Source organism: Drosophila miranda, chromosome 2 (assembly GCF_003369915.1).
Source record: "Drosophila miranda strain MSH22 chromosome 2, D.miranda_PacBio2.1, whole genome shotgun sequence".
Lineage (NCBI taxonomy): Eukaryota > Metazoa > Arthropoda > Insecta > Diptera > Drosophilidae > Drosophila > Drosophila miranda.
Genome location: NC_046675.1, coordinates 901,148 through 920,290, shown reverse-complemented (window position 1 = coordinate 920,290; position 19,143 = coordinate 901,148). Strand labels below are relative to the sequence as shown.

The 19,143-nt window shown below is 48.3% G+C and overlaps 4 protein-coding genes across 4 annotated transcripts; 2 read left to right on the top strand and 2 right to left on the bottom strand.

Moving 5' to 3' along the window:
* Positions 1 to 6,854: 6,854 nt before the first annotated feature.
* LOC108155702 (prolyl 4-hydroxylase subunit alpha-1-like) lies at positions 6,855 to 8,990 on the bottom strand. The gene is made up of 5 exons (XM_033388303.1): positions 8,707 to 8,990; positions 8,490 to 8,655; positions 8,011 to 8,432; positions 7,302 to 7,923; positions 6,855 to 7,234 (listed from the first exon to the last, which is right to left on the bottom strand). Exons 1-3 carry the CDS (start codon positions 8,923 to 8,925, stop codon positions 8,362 to 8,364), a joined length of 456 nt encoding a protein of 151 aa, XP_033244194.1. The 5' UTR covers positions 8,926 to 8,990; the 3' UTR covers positions 6,855 to 7,234; positions 7,302 to 7,923; positions 8,011 to 8,361.
* Positions 8,991 to 9,025: 35 nt separating this feature from the next.
* LOC108154063 (prolyl 4-hydroxylase subunit alpha-1-like) lies at positions 9,026 to 9,951 on the top strand. Its single transcript, XM_017284154.1, has 3 exons — positions 9,026 to 9,242; positions 9,305 to 9,435; positions 9,487 to 9,951. Exons 1-3 carry the CDS (start codon positions 9,026 to 9,028, stop codon positions 9,949 to 9,951), a joined length of 813 nt encoding a protein of 270 aa, XP_017139643.1.
* A 298-nt stretch (positions 9,952 to 10,249) lies between these two features.
* On the bottom strand, positions 10,250 to 11,097 carry LOC108154062 (chromobox protein homolog 1-like). The gene has a single exon (XM_033388302.1). It carries the CDS (start codon positions 10,896 to 10,898, stop codon positions 10,338 to 10,340), a length of 561 nt encoding a protein of 186 aa, XP_033244193.1. The 5' UTR covers positions 10,899 to 11,097; the 3' UTR covers positions 10,250 to 10,337.
* A 106-nt stretch (positions 11,098 to 11,203) lies between these two features.
* Positions 11,204 to 12,277, top strand: LOC108155700 (NADH dehydrogenase [ubiquinone] iron-sulfur protein 4, mitochondrial-like). Its single transcript, XM_017286678.2, has 3 exons — positions 11,204 to 11,385; positions 11,469 to 11,771; positions 11,846 to 12,277. Exons 1-3 carry the CDS (start codon positions 11,333 to 11,335, stop codon positions 12,036 to 12,038), a joined length of 549 nt encoding a protein of 182 aa, XP_017142167.1. The 5' UTR covers positions 11,204 to 11,332; the 3' UTR covers positions 12,039 to 12,277.
* Positions 12,278 to 19,143: the final 6,866 nt, after the last annotated feature.

Genomic DNA, 19,143 nt, shown 5'->3' with positions numbered 1-19,143 from the left:
GACTTCAGTGCCGGTCCGCTCCACCGGAGTCCCCATCCCCCTCTCCACTCCTGAGAGTAGGGTGTGTGTGTGTAGGGGTGTCCTTTTGAGTGGTCGTGTAAGATGTTGGCGCCAGCAGGTAACTTCCGTTGTAGTCAAATTGAAAATGGCAGGACAGCAGAACCCCCAAAGGACACCGCAGCTGCTGCTCCACTTTCCTGTGGCCAGAGTGTAAAGTCCTCGTTGTCGATGGGTGTCCTGCAAAGTGTGACAAATTAAATTAAAGGCAAAAGTCTGACTCCAACTCCGACTCCGTTCGTTCCTTCAGTAATTGCTTAATGCTCTTCTCGATTTCTCGCTCTCTTTCTCTCTCTCAATTAAGCAACAGAGAAAAGAGAGCAGAAGGAGTGCAAAGAGAAGGAGTTAAAGAGTGTTTTAAAAGGCAGTATAAAGAGTAGTAGAAATAGTAGGAGTATGTAGAATGGTAGTAAAGTGCTTTCTCCCCTTTCCTTCCTCCGTGGCACACGTGAGGAGTCGAGTTCTCGAACTGCGGCGACCAGCACTTGACTTATGACATCTTAGACATTAGACACAAACGCAGACACAAATCTTTATGAGTCGCTGGCCTCCTGGCGGCTCCTGGCTCTCCTGCCAGGACATAAGTAAGAAAAACTACAGTTTCCACTTAGCCACACACGCGAGAGGACACACGCGAAAGGACACGCTGCAAATGGCAGCTGCTGCTGTGGCCAGTGAGTGGACGTGGACAGTGACAAAAAACCCCCAGCAAGACATACACTGAGAGAAATGAAAGGAGTAAGCTACTACTACTTTTCACAGAGAGAAAGATCTCTTTTAGAGAGCATCTAAAGCAACAGAAAGAAGCACAGGCCTCTCCCGGCATATCCTGAGCTCCTCAGCAATCTGAGACAGATCCTCCAAGGGAGTCCAAGTTCTACATCCCTTTCTTCATTCATATTTCCTCTCAGTGTAAGCTAGCGAGTGTCCAGCAGCCATACTCTGACGCATTCTTGTGGCCATAAGTCAGGAGTCAGGAGTGCGGAGGAGATCTCTTCTCTCCCTCTCTCACTCGAACACAAAAAAGGAACCTGTGCACTGACTTGAAAATCTTAAAGATAAATAAAGACTCGAGAGAGCTCCGTAAGGGAAGAGATAGGGGGGGGGCGTCTGAACTTTGACCCCAAAACGGCAACCGCTAAAGGCAGAAAACACACACAGGCACGAAGGCAGAGATACAAAGAGAAGAGAACGAAGAATAAAGAGAAGAGGAAAAGATGATGAGCAGGACAGAGGCCCAGCGAAGCGCCACTGATGAACGCCACTTAGGCGACGAGGTGTCCCTGGTTCAGGCCTCCCCGTTCCTGGGCACTATCCTGGCCAGTATCCTGGGACAGTGCAGTGGTCAGCCTTTGGCGCTGGCAACATTTGCCGTTGACAGAGAAAAAAGAGCTGCTGGAGAGGCGGAGGAGGATGAGGAGGAGATGTGTTGTGTGGCTGCTACTTGGGGTCGTCTGGACAAACATTACCCATCGCCAAGGATGTAGAAGGATGGCGACCGAGACGAAGGCTACGGCAACCGGACATGACCAAATGAAAATGTGTAAAAAGGAGGCTGCCCCGCAGCGTCGTCTCGTGGTCCGCACAATTATTACTTCAACTTTTCATTTGGGTTCTCTCTAGGTGGTTCTCTCTCGCTCTCCCGCACTCTCTTCTCTCTTCTCTCTCTCTCTCCCTCTCTCTCTTTGTCGTTGAGTCGCGTCTGGAGGTGCAGCAGGAGATTGCAGGATACTCAGCCTCCGCATCCGCATCCGCCTCCGTCTTGGATTTGGTGCTGGGGCCAACGAGTTTGTAATTTCGTTTCCTGCGTCTCATTTTTCATATTTTAGCGCTGCTTTGAGCGCCATTTGGCTCTCCATTTGGCAAGCTGCAAGCGGGGCGAGGAACCGGGGGAATGGAAGCGGTGGAGCGGCGACTGTTGGCCAACAAGGTAAACAGACAATTTCTCAAGCGACTAATGCCCTGACTTATTGTTGAACGGAACCCAACCACTGCGTGCCTCAAGTGGCAGAAAGGGTGGAGGAAGGGATGCAGTCAGTTTGTGTTTGTGTGTGTGTGGTTGTGTGTGTATGAGGCATGTTGCTTGTGCCAACAGACAAACCTCAAAGTACGAGTATCTTCGAGAATGGGAATGGGAGCGGGGTATGTGTGTACTTGACTCCCAATGAACACGGGGTCAAAACATTTTTGAGGATTTTGAGGATGCCAAAATTAAGCTTTGATTGTAGGAAAAAATCAGAGACTAAATAGAAACATAATTACAAAAGCGAAAGAATGATATGATATTGTTCTCGACTGCTATTCACTTTGATGGAGTTTTATGTTAAAATATATCGAAATACTGCAATTTCTTCCGATTCACACTCACTAAAGTATTACTAAAGATTAATTGTTACTATGAATTAAATATTCTTTAGAGATCCGATTTGAAAGATTGTAAGCCAATAAAATCAATAATTAATGAAATAATCATTATATCATATCAATACCATATTTAATATTACTAAATAACAACGAAAATGGAGCAGAGATTGCATTATTTTTATATAGCATCTATTCAAACTTAAATTTAATAGATTTATACCAATTAATTTGAGCTGAGAATGTAAATTGTAGCACAGAAAGTGCTTTAGTAATTTCACAGTGTTTTATGTCTTTTTAGTATGGAAGTATTTAGTTTAAATTTTTTGTAGTAGTTTATGTTTAAGCCAAAGCTGAATTAAAATTAATTTCTCTATACTTATACCTAAACACTTAATATTAAATATAAATATGGGTACATAAGAGGCGGAAAACGTACTAAAGACTGCTGCCATTCTTCGCTATGTGTATCTACATATTTTGTAGATAAATCCCAGTAATAGATTAGCCAGAGATCTGTTCATTTTGTGGTTTTAATTTTTAAACTAATAACTACCTAGTAGAATACTTATCCCAAAATCTCGACTTCTTTATGAGCTGTACATGGATTCCGGGAAACCCACTAAAGAATATGCTAACCACACCAAAGAAAGTACCCTAAAATCCTTCAGAGAAACCAATAAACTTATCAGCAAAACAATCAGTAAATAAAAGCCAGACTAATCCTTGATCTGAATCTATTCAATCCTATAGATACCACGATATCTGATTATGATGACCCCATCGATGGGATACCATTTCCACCCAAAAAAATAAGCAGTTCAATAGCAGACCGACGATGGGGTATTGGAAAGAGTCGAGTTCAATGTCGAATCGACTGACCTCTGGCAAAGGGCAACAGATTGCGCATACGACCTGTTGACGGAGGAGCCCAAAAACATCGCAGAAAACTCGAAGGAAAAACGCAGCAGCCTTATAAACAAAAACCGCCTACAAAAAGGGGGGTAGGCGGAGAAGAGGGACGAGACGAGGCCGAGTGGGAGTGGGAGAGCCTAGAAAAACCAAAGTACAGAAACACAGAGAAAGTACAGAAAAATATGTGTACAAGTATTTGTATGCCAAAGCGAACCGAAGGTCATATTAAATTGCTATAAAATGCCATCGATTTTATCTGCAACAAAAGATGCGAGACGGAGACGAAGCTCCGGAACGGAGGGAGAGAGGGAGGGATGGAAAATATGGGAAAATCGCTGCGCACAAGCCAGCGGGAAAATGTTTCAGCATCCTCTAACGAGGACACTGACACCGCCAGGACCGTCTGGGAAGGAGAAAGAGAGCGAGCAGAGGGGGAAATGGCAGGAAAGAAAAGAATGGGAATGAGCGAAAGAAAAAGAAAAGAAAAAGCAACGGGCAGTCGGAAAAATCCATAAAGAGGCGGCCATGGAAGGGGGCCTTAAAGAGCAAGTTTTGTTCTCCGCATGCTCCTATCCTGTGTCTGCTCCTACCGTGCCCCACCCACCCTGTTGCACTGTTGGCTAATTAGAAAAGTTTTCCCCCCGTTCCCGTGGCAGAAGGCGCGGGGGCGGCGAGGCAGGAGGCAGAGCTGAACGCTCATAGGTGCAAGAGCCGAGAGTTGTCGCTGCCCGTCCGTCGCCATTTTTTAGCGCACGTGGGCTTCTCCACCGAGAAGGTGGAGCGTGCTCCAGTCACAGAAAGAGACAGAGACAGACAGAGAGAGCCAACTAACGGTCTTGTGGCACACCTACCACACGTATCCAGAGAGACGCAACCATTGGCTGGCATAAATCACGCTCCCCTCCCCCCAGTCTTACTTCCCACTCCCCTGCACCCACCGATGATGATGCTGATGCGCACCTAACGCACTCGGAGAGACGACACACCTTCAAAAAACCCAAAGAGAACGACCGAACGGGTGGTGATGGTGAGGGGGGGGCGCACCTGCTGGCTCTCTCTCTCTCTCTCTTATTCGTGCCTCTCAGCAGAGATGTGCTGCAAGGTGGAGGAGCCGCTACTGCTCGGGTCTCATTTGTGTGTGTGTATGTGTGTGAGTTACCTAAGACAGGAGGAGGAAGCACAGCACGGTAAAAAGAAGGAAAGGAAAAAGCACGAAACGAGTACCTAACGAGCGAGGGGCTGGCTGCGCGCACCTCTAGACCTGCGCTACACACAGCAAAAAGCCACCTCCAGCCGAAGCGAGAGTACCCCACACGCAGAGACAGAGACGGAGACAGAGAAGCAGCAGAAGCAGCAGGCAGCAGCTGAGACAGAAGCATCAAGCAGCAGGCAGCAGCATCAGGCAGCAGCGACAGCGTCAGCAGCAAGGTGTAAGCCGAACGAAGGAAGGACGGAGATGAGATGAGACGAGACGAGAGTACGACGACGTTGACGGCGCGCACCCGACGACGACTGACGTTTGATAAGAGGAGGTGGAAGGTGGAAAGAGGATAGAGGAAGGAAACAAATGGTAAAAGAGAGCAGCTGCGCAGCAGAAACGGTAAAAGGCAGCGCAACGGTGAAAGAAAAGGGGGGGCGGGGAGGTGGCAGCAGTCAAATGAGGTTTTCTAATCATTTTCTGAGGCGTAATTGTTTTATGGAGCTATAAATCATACACAAAACCCCCAAAACCTCAAACCATAAAAAGGGATACAGTAACGGCTACGGCAAGAGGTTCTTCTCTCCCTCCCACTCTTAGATTGCACCCCTACCCCTACCACCATCAAGGTGCTGCTCTGCTTTGGTTGGCTGCCAACATTTTCGTTTACCTTAAAATACCTACATATACACCTATAGGTGGGCGAAAGAGAGAGAGAGAGGAAGAGAGCAAGCGAGAAAGCAGCAACCTGTGTGTATGAGTGTAGGTGAGAGCGAAATACGAACGAAAAACGCACGACGAATGAGAGAGAGGTGAGAAATGAACGCAAAACAACTGTTACTTGCGGTTGTCATTGGGGGAGAGAGGAAGGGGGAAATGGTTAAAGGAGTGTGGGGGGTGCTACCCACGGCAGGTACAAGTGAGAGAGGTAGTGTCGCTGGCACCTACCACTCAACGCATGCTGCACTCTTCCAACAGAGAGAAACGACGACGGCGACGACGGCGCTGCCAAACGAAGACGAAGACCGGACCCCCCTCCCCCCACAAACACCTAAAGCAGGTACAGGACGAGTGTGAGAGAGAGAGAGAGAGAGAGAGAGAGAAGTACATACGGCAATAGAAGGGGGGCGGACATCAAAGGAATGGGGGACTGACGCAGGTAGATTGGTGGATGCGTAAGGTACAGTACATTATATATACGACGGAAGACGAAGAAAGCACGTGTCGAGACCCCACCGCAGAGGTGTGTGAGTGAAAGAAAGAGGCATGCGCACTCGGACCATCAAGTCCCGTGAGAGTGAGAGAGTGCTAACAGCGAGAGAGTCGTGTTGGTCTGTTAGCCTAACAGAGAGCTCGCACTGTTAACCTTTAACAGAAGGGGAAATGAAACCATGTTAACAGCTTACAGAAATGCGAGAAATGTTAAGCACTAAAAATCATAAATAATGTTAATTTATTTTGCCACTGCAACTGTCTGCTTCTCCTTCTTATTGGCCTACTCCTCCTGCTCCTCCTTCGTCTTCTGGCCAAGAGTGTGCTGACAGTTGGCCAAGAAGCGGCCATAAAATACAGCTCAATGTAAATGTGTATGGGAGCGAGTGTGTGTGCCCTTTGTGTGTGTGCGAGACATTGACCCACAAAATGAATTAACATAATTGTTGATTCTGGCGTTTTATTGTCGAGGAGTGCGTTCTTGTTCTCGCTGGCCTCTCGCCTCTGGCCTCTGGAAGTGTGTCCTTGTGTCCTGCGAATGGATCGATCGATTTTATGTAAAACTTCAACCGAAACCGAATGCTGGCTGGTAAAAATTTAAGAGATAGAGTGCCAAAAGTCCTTTAAACAAATGCTAATCAAAATCTCGCATATTAAGCTATAAGATCCTATAGAACACCATGTTTTTGTCGTTTGTATCTCTTCCATCATATCACAATTCACAGATCGTTAAATTCTTTTTAAACACTTTTCCCTCTCCCCCCCTCCCTTTGCAGAGTACCAGAGCGTTCTTGCGGAGGTAAATGGCTCGCTAATGGAATTAAAAAACATAAATCTGAATCTAAATCAGAATCAAGATAAAAACAGAACTCGGAACAGAGCAAATGAAAACCGCATCGCGGAAAAAACAAAAGAAAAGCAAAGGCAGGGCAAGCGAGGAAAACGTAAATGATTTAAGAACTTTATCGGACGGACATCAGCGACCAGCAGCAAGGATAGGAAAAAAACAAAAACAAAAAGTGAAGCCAAAGCCAAGAAAAACTCCACAAGAGAGGGAGGAGTTGGAGAGCAAAAGACACTTGCCAGGAGCTTACAATAAATGGAACGCTTGTAGGTGATTATGCAGCACGTAATTTATGCAGGACCAAAAACACAGGACACAGGAGCATCCTACAGCGAACAATGGCAGGAACAGGGGTTATGCCAGTTAGGCCAGTGCTGGACCCGACGCCAGTCGCCAGGGGAAACTGATTTAATTAAGCAGGTGATTAAAGTTGATGCCCCGCTTATTTGTAGCAGAGTCAAAAGAGCAAAAAGGATGTTGGAGCTGGAGCTGTGGCTGTGGCTCCTCCTGTTGCTCCTTTGGCTTCTCTTTGCAAAGAGGATAACAATGCAAATTTGGTTTGCTTTCGAAGTTACAACCTCTGCAACGCATTCTCTCTCTTTCATTTTGGCTTTCGCTGCATTCAAAATGTCTTCCAAAAGTAAGAGCTGAAATCAATGACAATTAGAATTCAATTAGGAGAAGCTCTTGAAGACGGAGAGAAAGTGAACGCACTCAGACTCAGGGATCGATACTGCATCCACGATCGCGTGCATCGCGCCAGCAGCTGGTATAATATAAGTAAGTGCTTCGCAGGTGCATACATTACCGACATCGACTTCCCGTACCGCGAATAGGTTTCTCACCTATTCATCTCTTCCATTGGCTTTTTTTCCAGGCTCTTCTTCTTTATTTTGTATACCCTCCAGCTCTATTGGCCAGGAACCTCTCTGGCCACAAACTGCCATGCCGCGATCCGCTCCTCATACCGCAACAGGTAAAGTTAATTAGTCATTAGTTATTCATTTACCTTATTTAACCTTTCCTTTCATTTTAGTAGGTCGCCCCCTGCGTTGGCCAGGAATACCTCTTGCGTTCCCGGGGACACCATCGTTTACCAGGGTCTTCACTCTTCTGGTCTTCCGGTTGATATGAGCGAGTGTGAGTTCGACGACGGCTGTCCACTCCAGGCGCCTGACCGGCTGACATCGCGAACTCCACGCCGGCTCCTGCACACGGCTCCCCGATTCCGTGCGCAGCTCGAGACACGATTACTGTCACGCGAGCTGTAGCCTTTGGCCTGGGCAATCCTTGGGTCCGGCCAATTCCTTGAGATTTACTATTTATATGCACTAAGCTAAGTTTTGATGAATACAACTATTGAAAAATCATCCTTGCAAAGATTCGGAGAAAAAAGACTGGCAGGGGTTGTTTGAGTCCTTACCAAAGGATCACGGATACATATACACGTGATGTGGTCCTCCCCTCGAAAAGGTGCTTTCGGGAGACTGAGCACTAAACAAAACTGCAGAGCCAGCGTAGGTGCTGGGGTTAGGGGATGGGCGATGGGTGCCAAAGGTCTGATGGCTGCCACTGACACGTCGCATGGCGGTGGGCAAGAGTTCATTATCAAAAGTTTTTAAAATCCGATAAGTGCAGAGACTGATAGACATACTCATAAAAGCACATTGCTCCCCATCTCAAAAGGTGGAGCACTGCTCCGCAGTATCCGTGTCCCTGTTATATCCGTGTACCCATGTCTGTGTGCCAAATGCGAGTTGAATGAGGGCTAATCCTAGTCGGAGGTGCGGCCCAGGCATGGCCTGATGAAGATCTGGTTACGTTCGCGTATCCATTGGGTCAACACTGCAATAAAAGGGAGGGATATAGCAGATGGCAACCACATCCAATGACAGTACGGACCCCATTTGGAGCCCACGATGATAGGGCAGGCGGCATGCGTGGTGGACCAATCGCCCTCCCCGTCCGTGTGAAGGTCGTACCAGAAGAGTGCGGTGCCCCGACGGGGCAGCACCTTGTGCTCGGCCTTATTGAACATGGTGGCGCCGCCCTGCTCCACGTCCGTGAGCTGGAAGGTGGAGGATTAGCAAGGGAGATCGGTGGCAGGTGCTCGACTCACATAGAACAGGACTGTGGCCAGGCGATTGCCCATCACTTCCGGATGTTGGTGCCCGATGCCGTAGTTGATGACCTGCATCCGCCCCGATCCCTCCAACTGGAGGCCACTCATGTCCCTCACTCGCCGAGCGATGCGACGAGTCAGGGCGTTGCTAGAGCGCTTCAGCCAACTCCCCACGCAGTTGGATCTGCAGGATGCGTGCAATGGGATAGCCCGCATTCAGGACATCTACGGCCTCCAGGAGAAGCATATCATGAGGGGACAGCTGGCCGGCATTAAATACAAGTGAGTACAAAAACAAGGGAAAAGTGATATATGTATGCCTGATTCCCACACGTATATTTCCCTGCAGCATCAGCATGTCCACTGGCGATATTTCGCTGTGGGCCAACACTTGTCGAGGACCACAAACGCCAAAGAAGCCGTTCCTTGGCTGGAGGAAGTGAAAAGGCGCCTGCGAAACCAAACGCCCGGACCCCTGGCTGTGGATAAAGCAGAGGTCCTGTTGCTGTTGGCAGAGACGTACATCAAATCGAGTATGGAGGATTCTTGAAGAGGAGTTGCTTCAACTAATGAACCCAATCACCTGATTTTCCAGAGCACTATGCAGAGGCTCTGCCCATCCTTGATAGGGCCCTGAAGCACAACATCGCCGACGCTGTGCTCCTGCGTCGCAGGGAGGAGGTCCAGCAGCTGATTACGAAGGAGCCCAGCACCGTCTTGGATAACGTATGTCCCGGGATCATCAATCATTACATTTTATAACCCATTCACCCGCAGGGCGAGCCCAAGGACAATTCCAAAGTGGCTATATTGAAGTGGGGATGCAGAGGCTTCTCCAGAGAGCAGTCCCCTAAGGCACTCCACTGCTGCTACAACTTTACGACTACGCCCTTTCTCCGCCTGGCGCCCCTCAAAATGGAGCTACTGGGGGAGCATCCCTATGTCGTGGTCTACCACGACGTCCTCTCCGACTCGGAGATAGCCGGGATCCTCGAAATGGCAGAGCGAAGGATGGCCGAATCGGACTTCCTCGCCGACCCGCACAGTTTTGGGCGCCTGGCTGAAGCGCTTCAGCAACACCCTGACGCGTCGGATCGCTCGGCGAGTGAGGGACATGAGTGGCCTCCAGTTGGAGGGATCGGGGCGGATGCAGGTCATCAACTACGGCATCGGGGGGCACTACGTGCCCCACAAGGACTGGTTCACGCAACATTAGGAAGTGATGGGCAATCGCATGGCTAGTTAGAGTCTAGTAGCCCCCGTAGCCGCTCCCTTGGTTGCCATAGTCAAAGTCCTAATTGTCGATGGTCAGGTCGAGGGATGACGATGGTTTGTTAGGTTCGGATCTTGAAAGGGATGCTTCCTGCTGTCCTGCTGGGATACGATTCTGTCTGACTGGGAGAGGCTCTGTGTCGAATACCCCTCGGCAATGTTTGGATAGAACTCCGTCTGGCGAGGGGCAACCGGATACGAATCGCTTCGTGGCAAAGCGTACGCAAGTCCTCCACAATTATAGACTAATTAACATACAAGTCTCGAAGCTGAAGACCACCGTTTGATTCGGCAGCGTATGAACATCGGTCTCTATATTTAAAACTCCTCGTCTTCCTCTCTGGATTTTGGTCCACCTAGTTATTGGTACTTGCGCCTGGACCGGACTCGTCTTCTGCTTCGTCTGTTCCGCCAGCAGTGCCACCGCCACTGGAAGTCTGTACGCTATTGTCACCACTATCAGTATCACACACAAGGTGCTCCTCAAGGAACTCAATGACAAGCTGGGGGCATCGCTCTTTGGCTTTTTCGGAAGGCACCATATCGACATAATCGCTGCCCTTCCACTTCATCTTGTACATGAGTTGGCCCTGCGAGTGGTTGGCCCCCAATATCTTGTCAGGTTGTAAGTGACGCTCAAAGCCGACCTGCTGGGGAATCTTTTTGGCGGGCTCATCGGCTACTCCATTCTGCTCCTCCCCGATGAGTCCAGTGTTGCGACGCTTCCTTGCCTGCTTCGTGGACTCCATCTTTTTCTTCAGGGACGCCTCGAAGGCCGCAATAAGTTCATCGCACTCTAGGTTCTCCTCTGGCTCCCACGAGTTCTGACTCCGTGGGTAGCCCTTCCACTTTATTAGGTATTCTATTCGGCCGTGCAGCGAACGTCTATCCTCTATGCGTTCAACCGAAAAAGACATACCAATACTTTTGAATAAAGAATCTTGTTTGCCAGCTGTTTCCGGCTTTTGTGCGATGATGCTGCTTTTATCTGGTAGTGATGTGCAATCGCTGTAAATTCTATCATAGGGATGGCAAAAGGATGCGATTTCATTTGCAATCAAAAGTGTTGTTATCGATAGTATGTTATCGATGTGAATGTGGAGCCCGCGTCCCTAAAGACGGTGCCGGATATACAAATACACGAACAGTATACGGATGTGTCAGTTCATACAATGAATATGCACCAAAAGAACGATTAAGGTTAACTGTTTGAAGTAGTTCGTTCACTGCAGTGAGTAGTAGTTCTCTTTTGTTGGTTCGTCCCAGCCCTAAGAAAAATAAAACCGAGTGACAAGAGATATTTGTGTTCCGTTCCAAATTGTACGTACGTAAGATTGAACTTGCGAGAGAAATGTCGCTCCTACGTCGAGTAATGTGCAGGACTACCGCCACCTCCTTGCAGTTGTAGGTGAAATATTATTACTCGCCCTCACACATCTTTGAGATGCTAACCGTCCTCGTTAAATCGTTCAATTGTTTTGCTGTAGATTTACTTCCCGCTGCGCGTCTTCTAAAGATACCGATGCTCCACTCGACCTAAATACGGCCTTGGCCCGTCCCGAGGACTTGGAGAAACACAGCAAATTGAGTGGAACGATCACCGTGCCCACAGCCGTAGATCTGAGTCCCATTTCAGGTGTGCCCTCGCAGGAGCTGAAGGAGCGTCGTGTGCGCATCCACATACCACCCAAGAATGCCATGCAGAGCGGCACAAACTACCTCAACAAGTGGCTGATTGAGTTCGACAATCGGGAGCGATGGGAGAACCCCCTAATGGGCTGGGCCTCCTCGTGAGTATCGCGATCAGACCCAGTAACTAATGGCCTAGTACTAGTCCTAGTCTTGTCCCGCATTTTATCCACAGTGGCGACCCGTTGTCCAATCTAAATTTGCAGTTCGGATCCAAGAACGAGGCCATCACCTACTGTGAACGCAATGGCTGGCGTTGGTATGTCGACAGAGACAGCGACAAAGGACAAAAACCCAAGAAGCAGCGCTTCAAGAGCTACGGGGTCAACTTTTCCTGGAACAAGCGCACGCGTCTCTCCACCAAGTAGATTGGAGCTTTGAGGGGATTAACATGATCACTCGATGAACCATCAATGTACACAAAAGACACAAAACGAAATGAATTACACCATAAATACAGATCGTGGCATACAAAAACATTCGATAATACTCGCTAAGGAGAGCACATATTACCCATTTATATACTATAAGAACTGAAAACAATTGAAGTGTATTTATTCCTGTTAATATACCGACACACACATGTGCCCATATATCTTCTAATGAACACCTCTCCCGTTCCACATATCCATCTTTTCCTATCGATATTGCTTTGTTTCCGGTGCTGCAGAGAAACTACAGAAGCAATTAGCGGAGACACTCATTGAAGGCGGTCGGAGGTTAATTGGCAGCGCCCCTCCCACGGTCACCCTTGGACTTTCCCCCTCCCTTTCTGGCTCTCTGCTTCCTTTGGTTAATGTAATGGACCGCAATTTACGTCAACTTAATACTCATTTCATACTGAGTTTGGGGGGCAAGAGGTTTAGTGGAGATGGTGGGTGGCTGCCCCCCGATACGTGCGGGTGGGAGTTGATTTGCTGCTCCATTTCCCCCGCACCACTCGCCCCAGACACCAAGGTAAGATTTATGCCCGGAGAGGGAAGGACCTCCTCAAGTGTGCAACGCAATTTAGTGAAAATATCAAATTTCAGCCACACAAAAACACTTTCACTCGGACATCTCCTGCTCCTGATTCCCTTTTCCCTTTCCCTCGTGTTTCGAGTGGGTGGCTCCTTGTGATTTTTTGCGGCTGCTGCTGGCTCTGGCTCCTGGCTTCTGGCCTCTGGCCTCTGGCTGGACGTAGAAAAGTAAACAGAAGGTTAATGGATTTGACACACGGTTCACACTCGGGTGCCAGTCCACGACCACCACACGGCACTTGTGCGTGAAATGGATATGCTTTCAGGACACGCATACACACATACACACATACACACTCCCACAAACAAAAGACACAGGGCAGGAGAGATTGCAAGGGTACGTATATTAAAGCTCCGGTTACGCTTGTTTTTCAGGCAGTTTTTGTGGCACTTTCACGCAACTTTAACTCGGATTCCCATCCCCTGAGCATGTCCTTATTCCCGTTTCCCTATTTCGCTATCGAGTGAGTCCTGCTCCTGTGTTTATTTAAACTTTCGCTGCACGTTCTGACTGTGGCAGAAGCAGAAGCTGCTGCTGCAGGCTCAAAGTTCCAATCAGTCGGCGTCTGACAATTGGCCAGGATCCAGGACTCTCTCTCTCACCCACTCACAATCGAGAGCCAACTGCTGCTCCTGCTCCTTCTGACCCACCTCTATCTGTATTTTGGCCAACTGCTGCTCCTCCTCCTCCTCCTCCGCAGGACACTGCTCTCGCAGGACGTGCTCGCTCGAGGGGGAGAGGAGAGGGTGACGTGACGAAATAAGGCTAAAGAAACTGCTGCAACTGTTTACGGGCTTACGGGTTTGCGGGCGAATTTTTTGCGCAGTTTTTTGCGCCAATTTCACTTTCTCCTCTTAGCGCACACACAAACGCCCCAGTGTCTGTGTCTCCCCCTCCCACGTTCGATGCTGCTGCAACAAACAAATAAATGCAATGGCAAATAAATCATGCACGTGTGTGTGTGTGTGTGTGTGTGTTTCTGGTTTGGAAGGTGTGGGTGTGGGTGTGAGTGTAGGTGTCGCTGTCCTTAGCCACCGCAGGCAATCTGCACCACTGACAGTTTTAATGCCACCCGAATGAAGTCCTGTCTGCCCCACACCCACACCCACACTCCCCCCTCTTCTGAGCAAGGTCTCGCCTTGTGGCACTTGTGGCATATGTGTGACGTTTCAATATCCTGTTGCGTGATTTTTATTTTCATATTTTCATTTTATGGAGATTTTCCTCTCCACGTGCGTGCGTGTGTCTGTGGCGTAGAGCTGGAGGGAAAATTGCTACGTGAAAAGTCGCAAGTCACAAATCAAAAGGCTCTCGCCATTTTTTGGGGGGTCTCCTCTGCTCCTCTTTCATATCTGGTTTCTGGCTTTGTTTTGTTTTGGCCCTGTGTTTCTTCTGTTTGCTTTAGGCCACGTTTAGGCCTTTGAGCTGTCTACTTAGGGGAGGGGCTGGGGGCTGAACATATATGTGGCGAGAAAGGGTGGAGGAAGCAGGCAATAAATCAAAAATGTGTATTTTTTATACCGTTTTGTGTTAGTTGTTGATTTTGTGATTTATGTCACGGTGTGCGTATGCGTTCGTTCTCCTCCGATTCGATTCGGATTCAATGGGAAGGAAGGAAATACTCTATCTACTATATATATATATATATATATATATATACGAACATATATATCTATAGACTGGGAAATTGTGGAGCAGGAAACACCATAGGGATCGAAGGAAGCGGAAGGATATCCAGTAAATGGAACCGAAACTCAAATGTATATACCATCTGATTGATCCTATAATATGTAAAATGCACTGCATATAAAAATGTAAAAAGAATAATTGAGTTATAATAAAATTATCAAAAAATATCCATCTTAAATGATTTATGAAGGAAGTGCTATTATAGTGATATATTAATATTCGAATTAAGAATTTAGAAGCCTGCTCCTTCTTCCACAAGGTCCGTATACATCTGTAGTGGGATCCCTCCTATGTGTTCTGCCTCATCCTTTCGGCTGCTCTTTCTCATGGCTTTCCCTTTCCCCCCAGCCCCAAGGAGCTGAATCTAAATTGTAATATCCATTTACTGGCATGGCAAAGTTTTCCAATACCATTTGCCTGTGCCATAATTCTGCTGCTGCTGCTGCACATTGACACCTAACCGAAAGGCGTTCAATAAGGGCCAAAAGACAGGCCAAAGCAGTGGAAAGGGAATGGGAAGGGAAGGGGATCAGAGCACTAAAAAATTGTGAAAAGCACTCGAAATCTTGGACAAGAGTTTTCGGACGCAGGACGCTGGACGCTGGACTCTCGACTCTTCGACTGAGACTTGGACATGGACATGGACATGGACATGGACACTTAACTGACAATGTCTGACCTTTTCAGCAGCAGCAGGAGCAGCAGCAGGACGAAAAGTAAAAGCAGAATTTAAGCAAAAATTGTAAGAAATAATAAAATTTTTGATGTATGTACAAATCGGGGAGAAAGAGAGAAAGAGGGACGGCGAGAGTGGGAGGAGGGCAATGGATGCTTACGTGATGCCTAAGTTTTCCTTGAGTGTGTGTGAAGGTCGCAGGCAGGGCAGGAGGAGGGCAACAGACAAGAGTAAGACAAGTCAAGTCAGCGCATTGTTGCATGCCCCAAGAGCTGGAGGAAACCACCCATGAAGATGCGGCACAGAAAGAGAGGGAAAGAGGGAGTAGATGGAGACACATCGAGGATGGAGGACGGCGCCTTTGTGTCACAAGTTGCCAAACAACACACAGGGACGCACCCAACGACGCACAGGGACACACCCAGGGAACGAGATTCAGTCGAGGAGTCCCGCTCAAACTTAAAACTGCCAAAAAGTTATACCCATCTCTATCTACCTCTCTCACTCCATCTCTTCCTGCCCAATTCTCTACGTGAACGTCGAACGCTGCTGATTTTGGCTGCCTGTCAACAGCTGCTCTGCTCCTCAGACAGGACACACGCCGGCAGAAGTTCAATTTCAATATTGATTCAACTTTCTGGCTGGCCAGAGAATCCAGAGAACCCGGAGAACCCACAGACTCCGAGCCTCTGAGCCTCTGAGCCTACGAGCGATTAAAAGCGCATTTAAAGCCATGGCCAACAGTTGGCCAAGAGAAGTGGGTGTGGGCACAAGGGGGCCCAAGGGGGCAGGAAATGGCTAAGCGCAACCGCAAGCTGCAGTAGCAACACCAGGGAGCCACGGCCGAAGCAGTTGCAGGCTCCACTCCACACTCGAATAAGGCCTCCCTCCACACACGGCCCCCTGGCTCCTCTCACCTAAAGCACACACACACACATACAAATTGCCTTCCTGCTTCCCCCACCCTCTAGACAAGGCCTCCACCCAGCCAACAGCCAACAGCCCACCGAATTGCCCCAAGGACAAGCAAACAACAGCTGCGTATATGCCACAATAAACTGCACTCGGAAGCAGGGTACAGTGGAGACTAGAAAGGAGTCCCACTGGGAATCGCTCTGGTTGGATGTCAAAGCAAGCCGAAAGATACTCCCTTTGAAAGGGTCCTTTTAAGTTATTACTTATTTCACTACGTTGTACTTGAATGAACAATATGTAGGAAAGCTGCCTACTTGCATACTATGTCGGATTAAGACTCTCACACGACGAGTGTCCTTCTACCGATTGAAGGACCAAAGTAGACATCAGACATCATCCAAATTGAACACATCCGAATCGAAGCCTGGAGCTCTGGAAAATTTTCAGTCAACTAGAAACACCTCGACCAGGCAACATCAAATTCCAAACTACAAAATTAAAAAGTTTTTGTGAAAAAAGTATCCACCGATGGGACGCCCTGGAACGAGCCCCAATGGCACGAACAGGCAGCCCCCATTTGGCACGGATCGTAGTTATGGTCACGGCCTACGTTATGGCCATGTGGTTCCTGGCCACCTTCACTGAGAAGCGGTTTGAGATGAGGAGAAACTTGGGATCTGAGACCTTAACTGCGGTAAGTCGTCACTCCCAAATGAGAGTTTACACGAGAGATCTTCCTTGTCAGACCCACCAATGCGTCTTTCTTTCTCATGATAAAACCCCAAAACTTTCTTCCAACCCTCTGAAAATAGAGCCATCCACAGCCATTCAGCATCCTCACCCAAGAGCCTCTGAAGATGCGAGGGATCTCTACCAGAAGATAGACAAGTTGTCGCCTGCACTGTCGGTCCTTGAGGTGAGAAATGTTTTACTGAGACACAACTGATGCGCCGATCTGTTTTCCAAGTTCCATTTCCGACCATTTCACAACGAAATTGTAGGGTCCATTGGGGGCAATCCTGTTCGTTCGCGTGCAATTTGATAAGGATCGACTGCGGTGAATGGAATGAGTAACATGGGATCGGCGGATAGAACCCTGACGTTTGGATTCGACGGCAGACTAGATCCAAGATTCACTGTAAATGCTGCGAGCCACATGGCAGTGCCTATAGGGAAGATCCGAGCCAAATGGTAACTGCTCGTTCATGCCATTGAGGATCGTTCCTAGGTGGTTCCTTCGCTGGATATAATATCATCATTGTTGTCGAGCAGTGCTGGCTGGATACTGAGTGCCCCGCATACGCATACATTGACGATTGTCTTGATCAGCTCGTGAGACAGCTTCCCAAAAGGACAGTGACTTGTAAAAGGGAAGGGATCGCCCTGACGGTCCGCCACACACACATAAACAGTCTTGGATGGTCCTCTGGTACTCAGGCAATCAATTGGCGAACCATTCGGAAATTTTAGATTTTGCCCAGACAAACAAACCGTCAAAATCGAAAATATAAACCCCACAGATGTGAGACAAATGGATTAACAAGAAAACACACGGAAACAGAGCTGTACACTGGGAACTTCGTTCCTTCTAACCATCAGCTTCCTGCGAGTCCTTTTCCGACTGACAGCGATATGCCAGAGGATGGATCTTGAAGCCATAGAGTCTGTGGATCGAAAGGGGTCCAACTGGACACAATATGTATCCGTTATGTACTATATATTTTATATAAAAGGAAAAGGAAACGGAAACAGAAACAGCTTTCATTCGCTTTCACTTCGTTCCGACCAGTCTCCACTGTAATCCTGACTGCGTGGGGGGTGGGAGTGGGAATTCCTGGAGGGGTCTGGGACGTTTGCTGCCGTTGTTGCGTGTTTACGCAACGTAACCAAAGTCAAATCCTCTCGATTAGGATTCAATCTGCTGCAGGGCCAGGGCCACACACTGGCAACACTGGTTGTTTGTCCTTGTTGCATGCCCCTATACCCCTCCCCTAGCAGGCAGGTCAGGCAACAAAGTCAAACCGATTAAAACACACGCACGGACACGGACACGGATACGGCCACGGATACAAGAAGACAGGACAGGAAAATGGGACGCCATTGTCCGGGGCGGGGCTTTTGTGTCGTGTGTCCACGTGTCGTGGTACGAGAATCGACTACGGACTACGGATCTGTGGATCTGTAGAGCTCCCGTAGCTGTGGAGTCTGTGGCGCGGTATTCTTCAAGGGGCAATTAACTGTTAAGCTTCCCAACGGCAGCAGCAGCAAAAAACGTTGCAAGCGGCAAAAAAAAATAGTTGCCACACTGCGTGGAGCGTGGAGCGGGAGCGAGGGGACATGGCGGGGCTTGCATAGATTAGATTTTTGCTGAAACAAGACCCCATCTCCAATCCCTGACTGCCCTGCCGCGGAGTGGCAAAATATTTGCAGCTGCCACAGCGGCAGCAGCAGCAACGGGGGGACCGCACAGCGGCGGCCATAAAAGAGCCATTAACGCCAGGAGTCGGACCAGTCGAGGGGCGAATCCATCTCTCCCCCTGTTCCAGGATAATTTAAAGCCTTTAAATTTTGGGGCGAGAGGAAAATGCTGTTGCAGTGGCAAAAGCTGCCGCTGCTGTCAGCGACATCCAAGCGGCTCCAATTGCCAATTAGAAAAGGTGCAAGAAATCAAATTAAAAGCCGCAGAAAAAATGCAGGGGCAACAGTGGAGTGGGCGAAGGACAAAAGAAAGCCAAAGGAGGAGTGGATTCCATGGAAGGGGGGTTCTTGACTAAATCGCGCCCTGAGGTGGGCGTGGACGTGGAAAAGCGCAAATGAAAATGAACACGAAACCAATTTGAGCTCAAGAAAAAGAAAAACAGCAAAAAAGAAAAGGAAGGCGGGCAAAGGGCGAACTAATGGAAGTAAAAGATACCCTGCAATAAGTCAGGGGCAAATGAAACTTCACGCAAAGTATTCTGAAAACATTCAGAGAGAAAAAGCGAGAGAGAGAAGAGGAGCCTTACCTTTCCAGCATGTACTGTATTTCAATTTTAAAATAAATAATAAAATTAAAGAATAGTAAATATAAATATATATAAATAGTAATAATAAACTAGTAGCGCTTGTAAAGTAATTAATTTAATTGCACGGTTCGGTAGCACATGACACGCGTCAAGCAGCAGCGCCTCTCG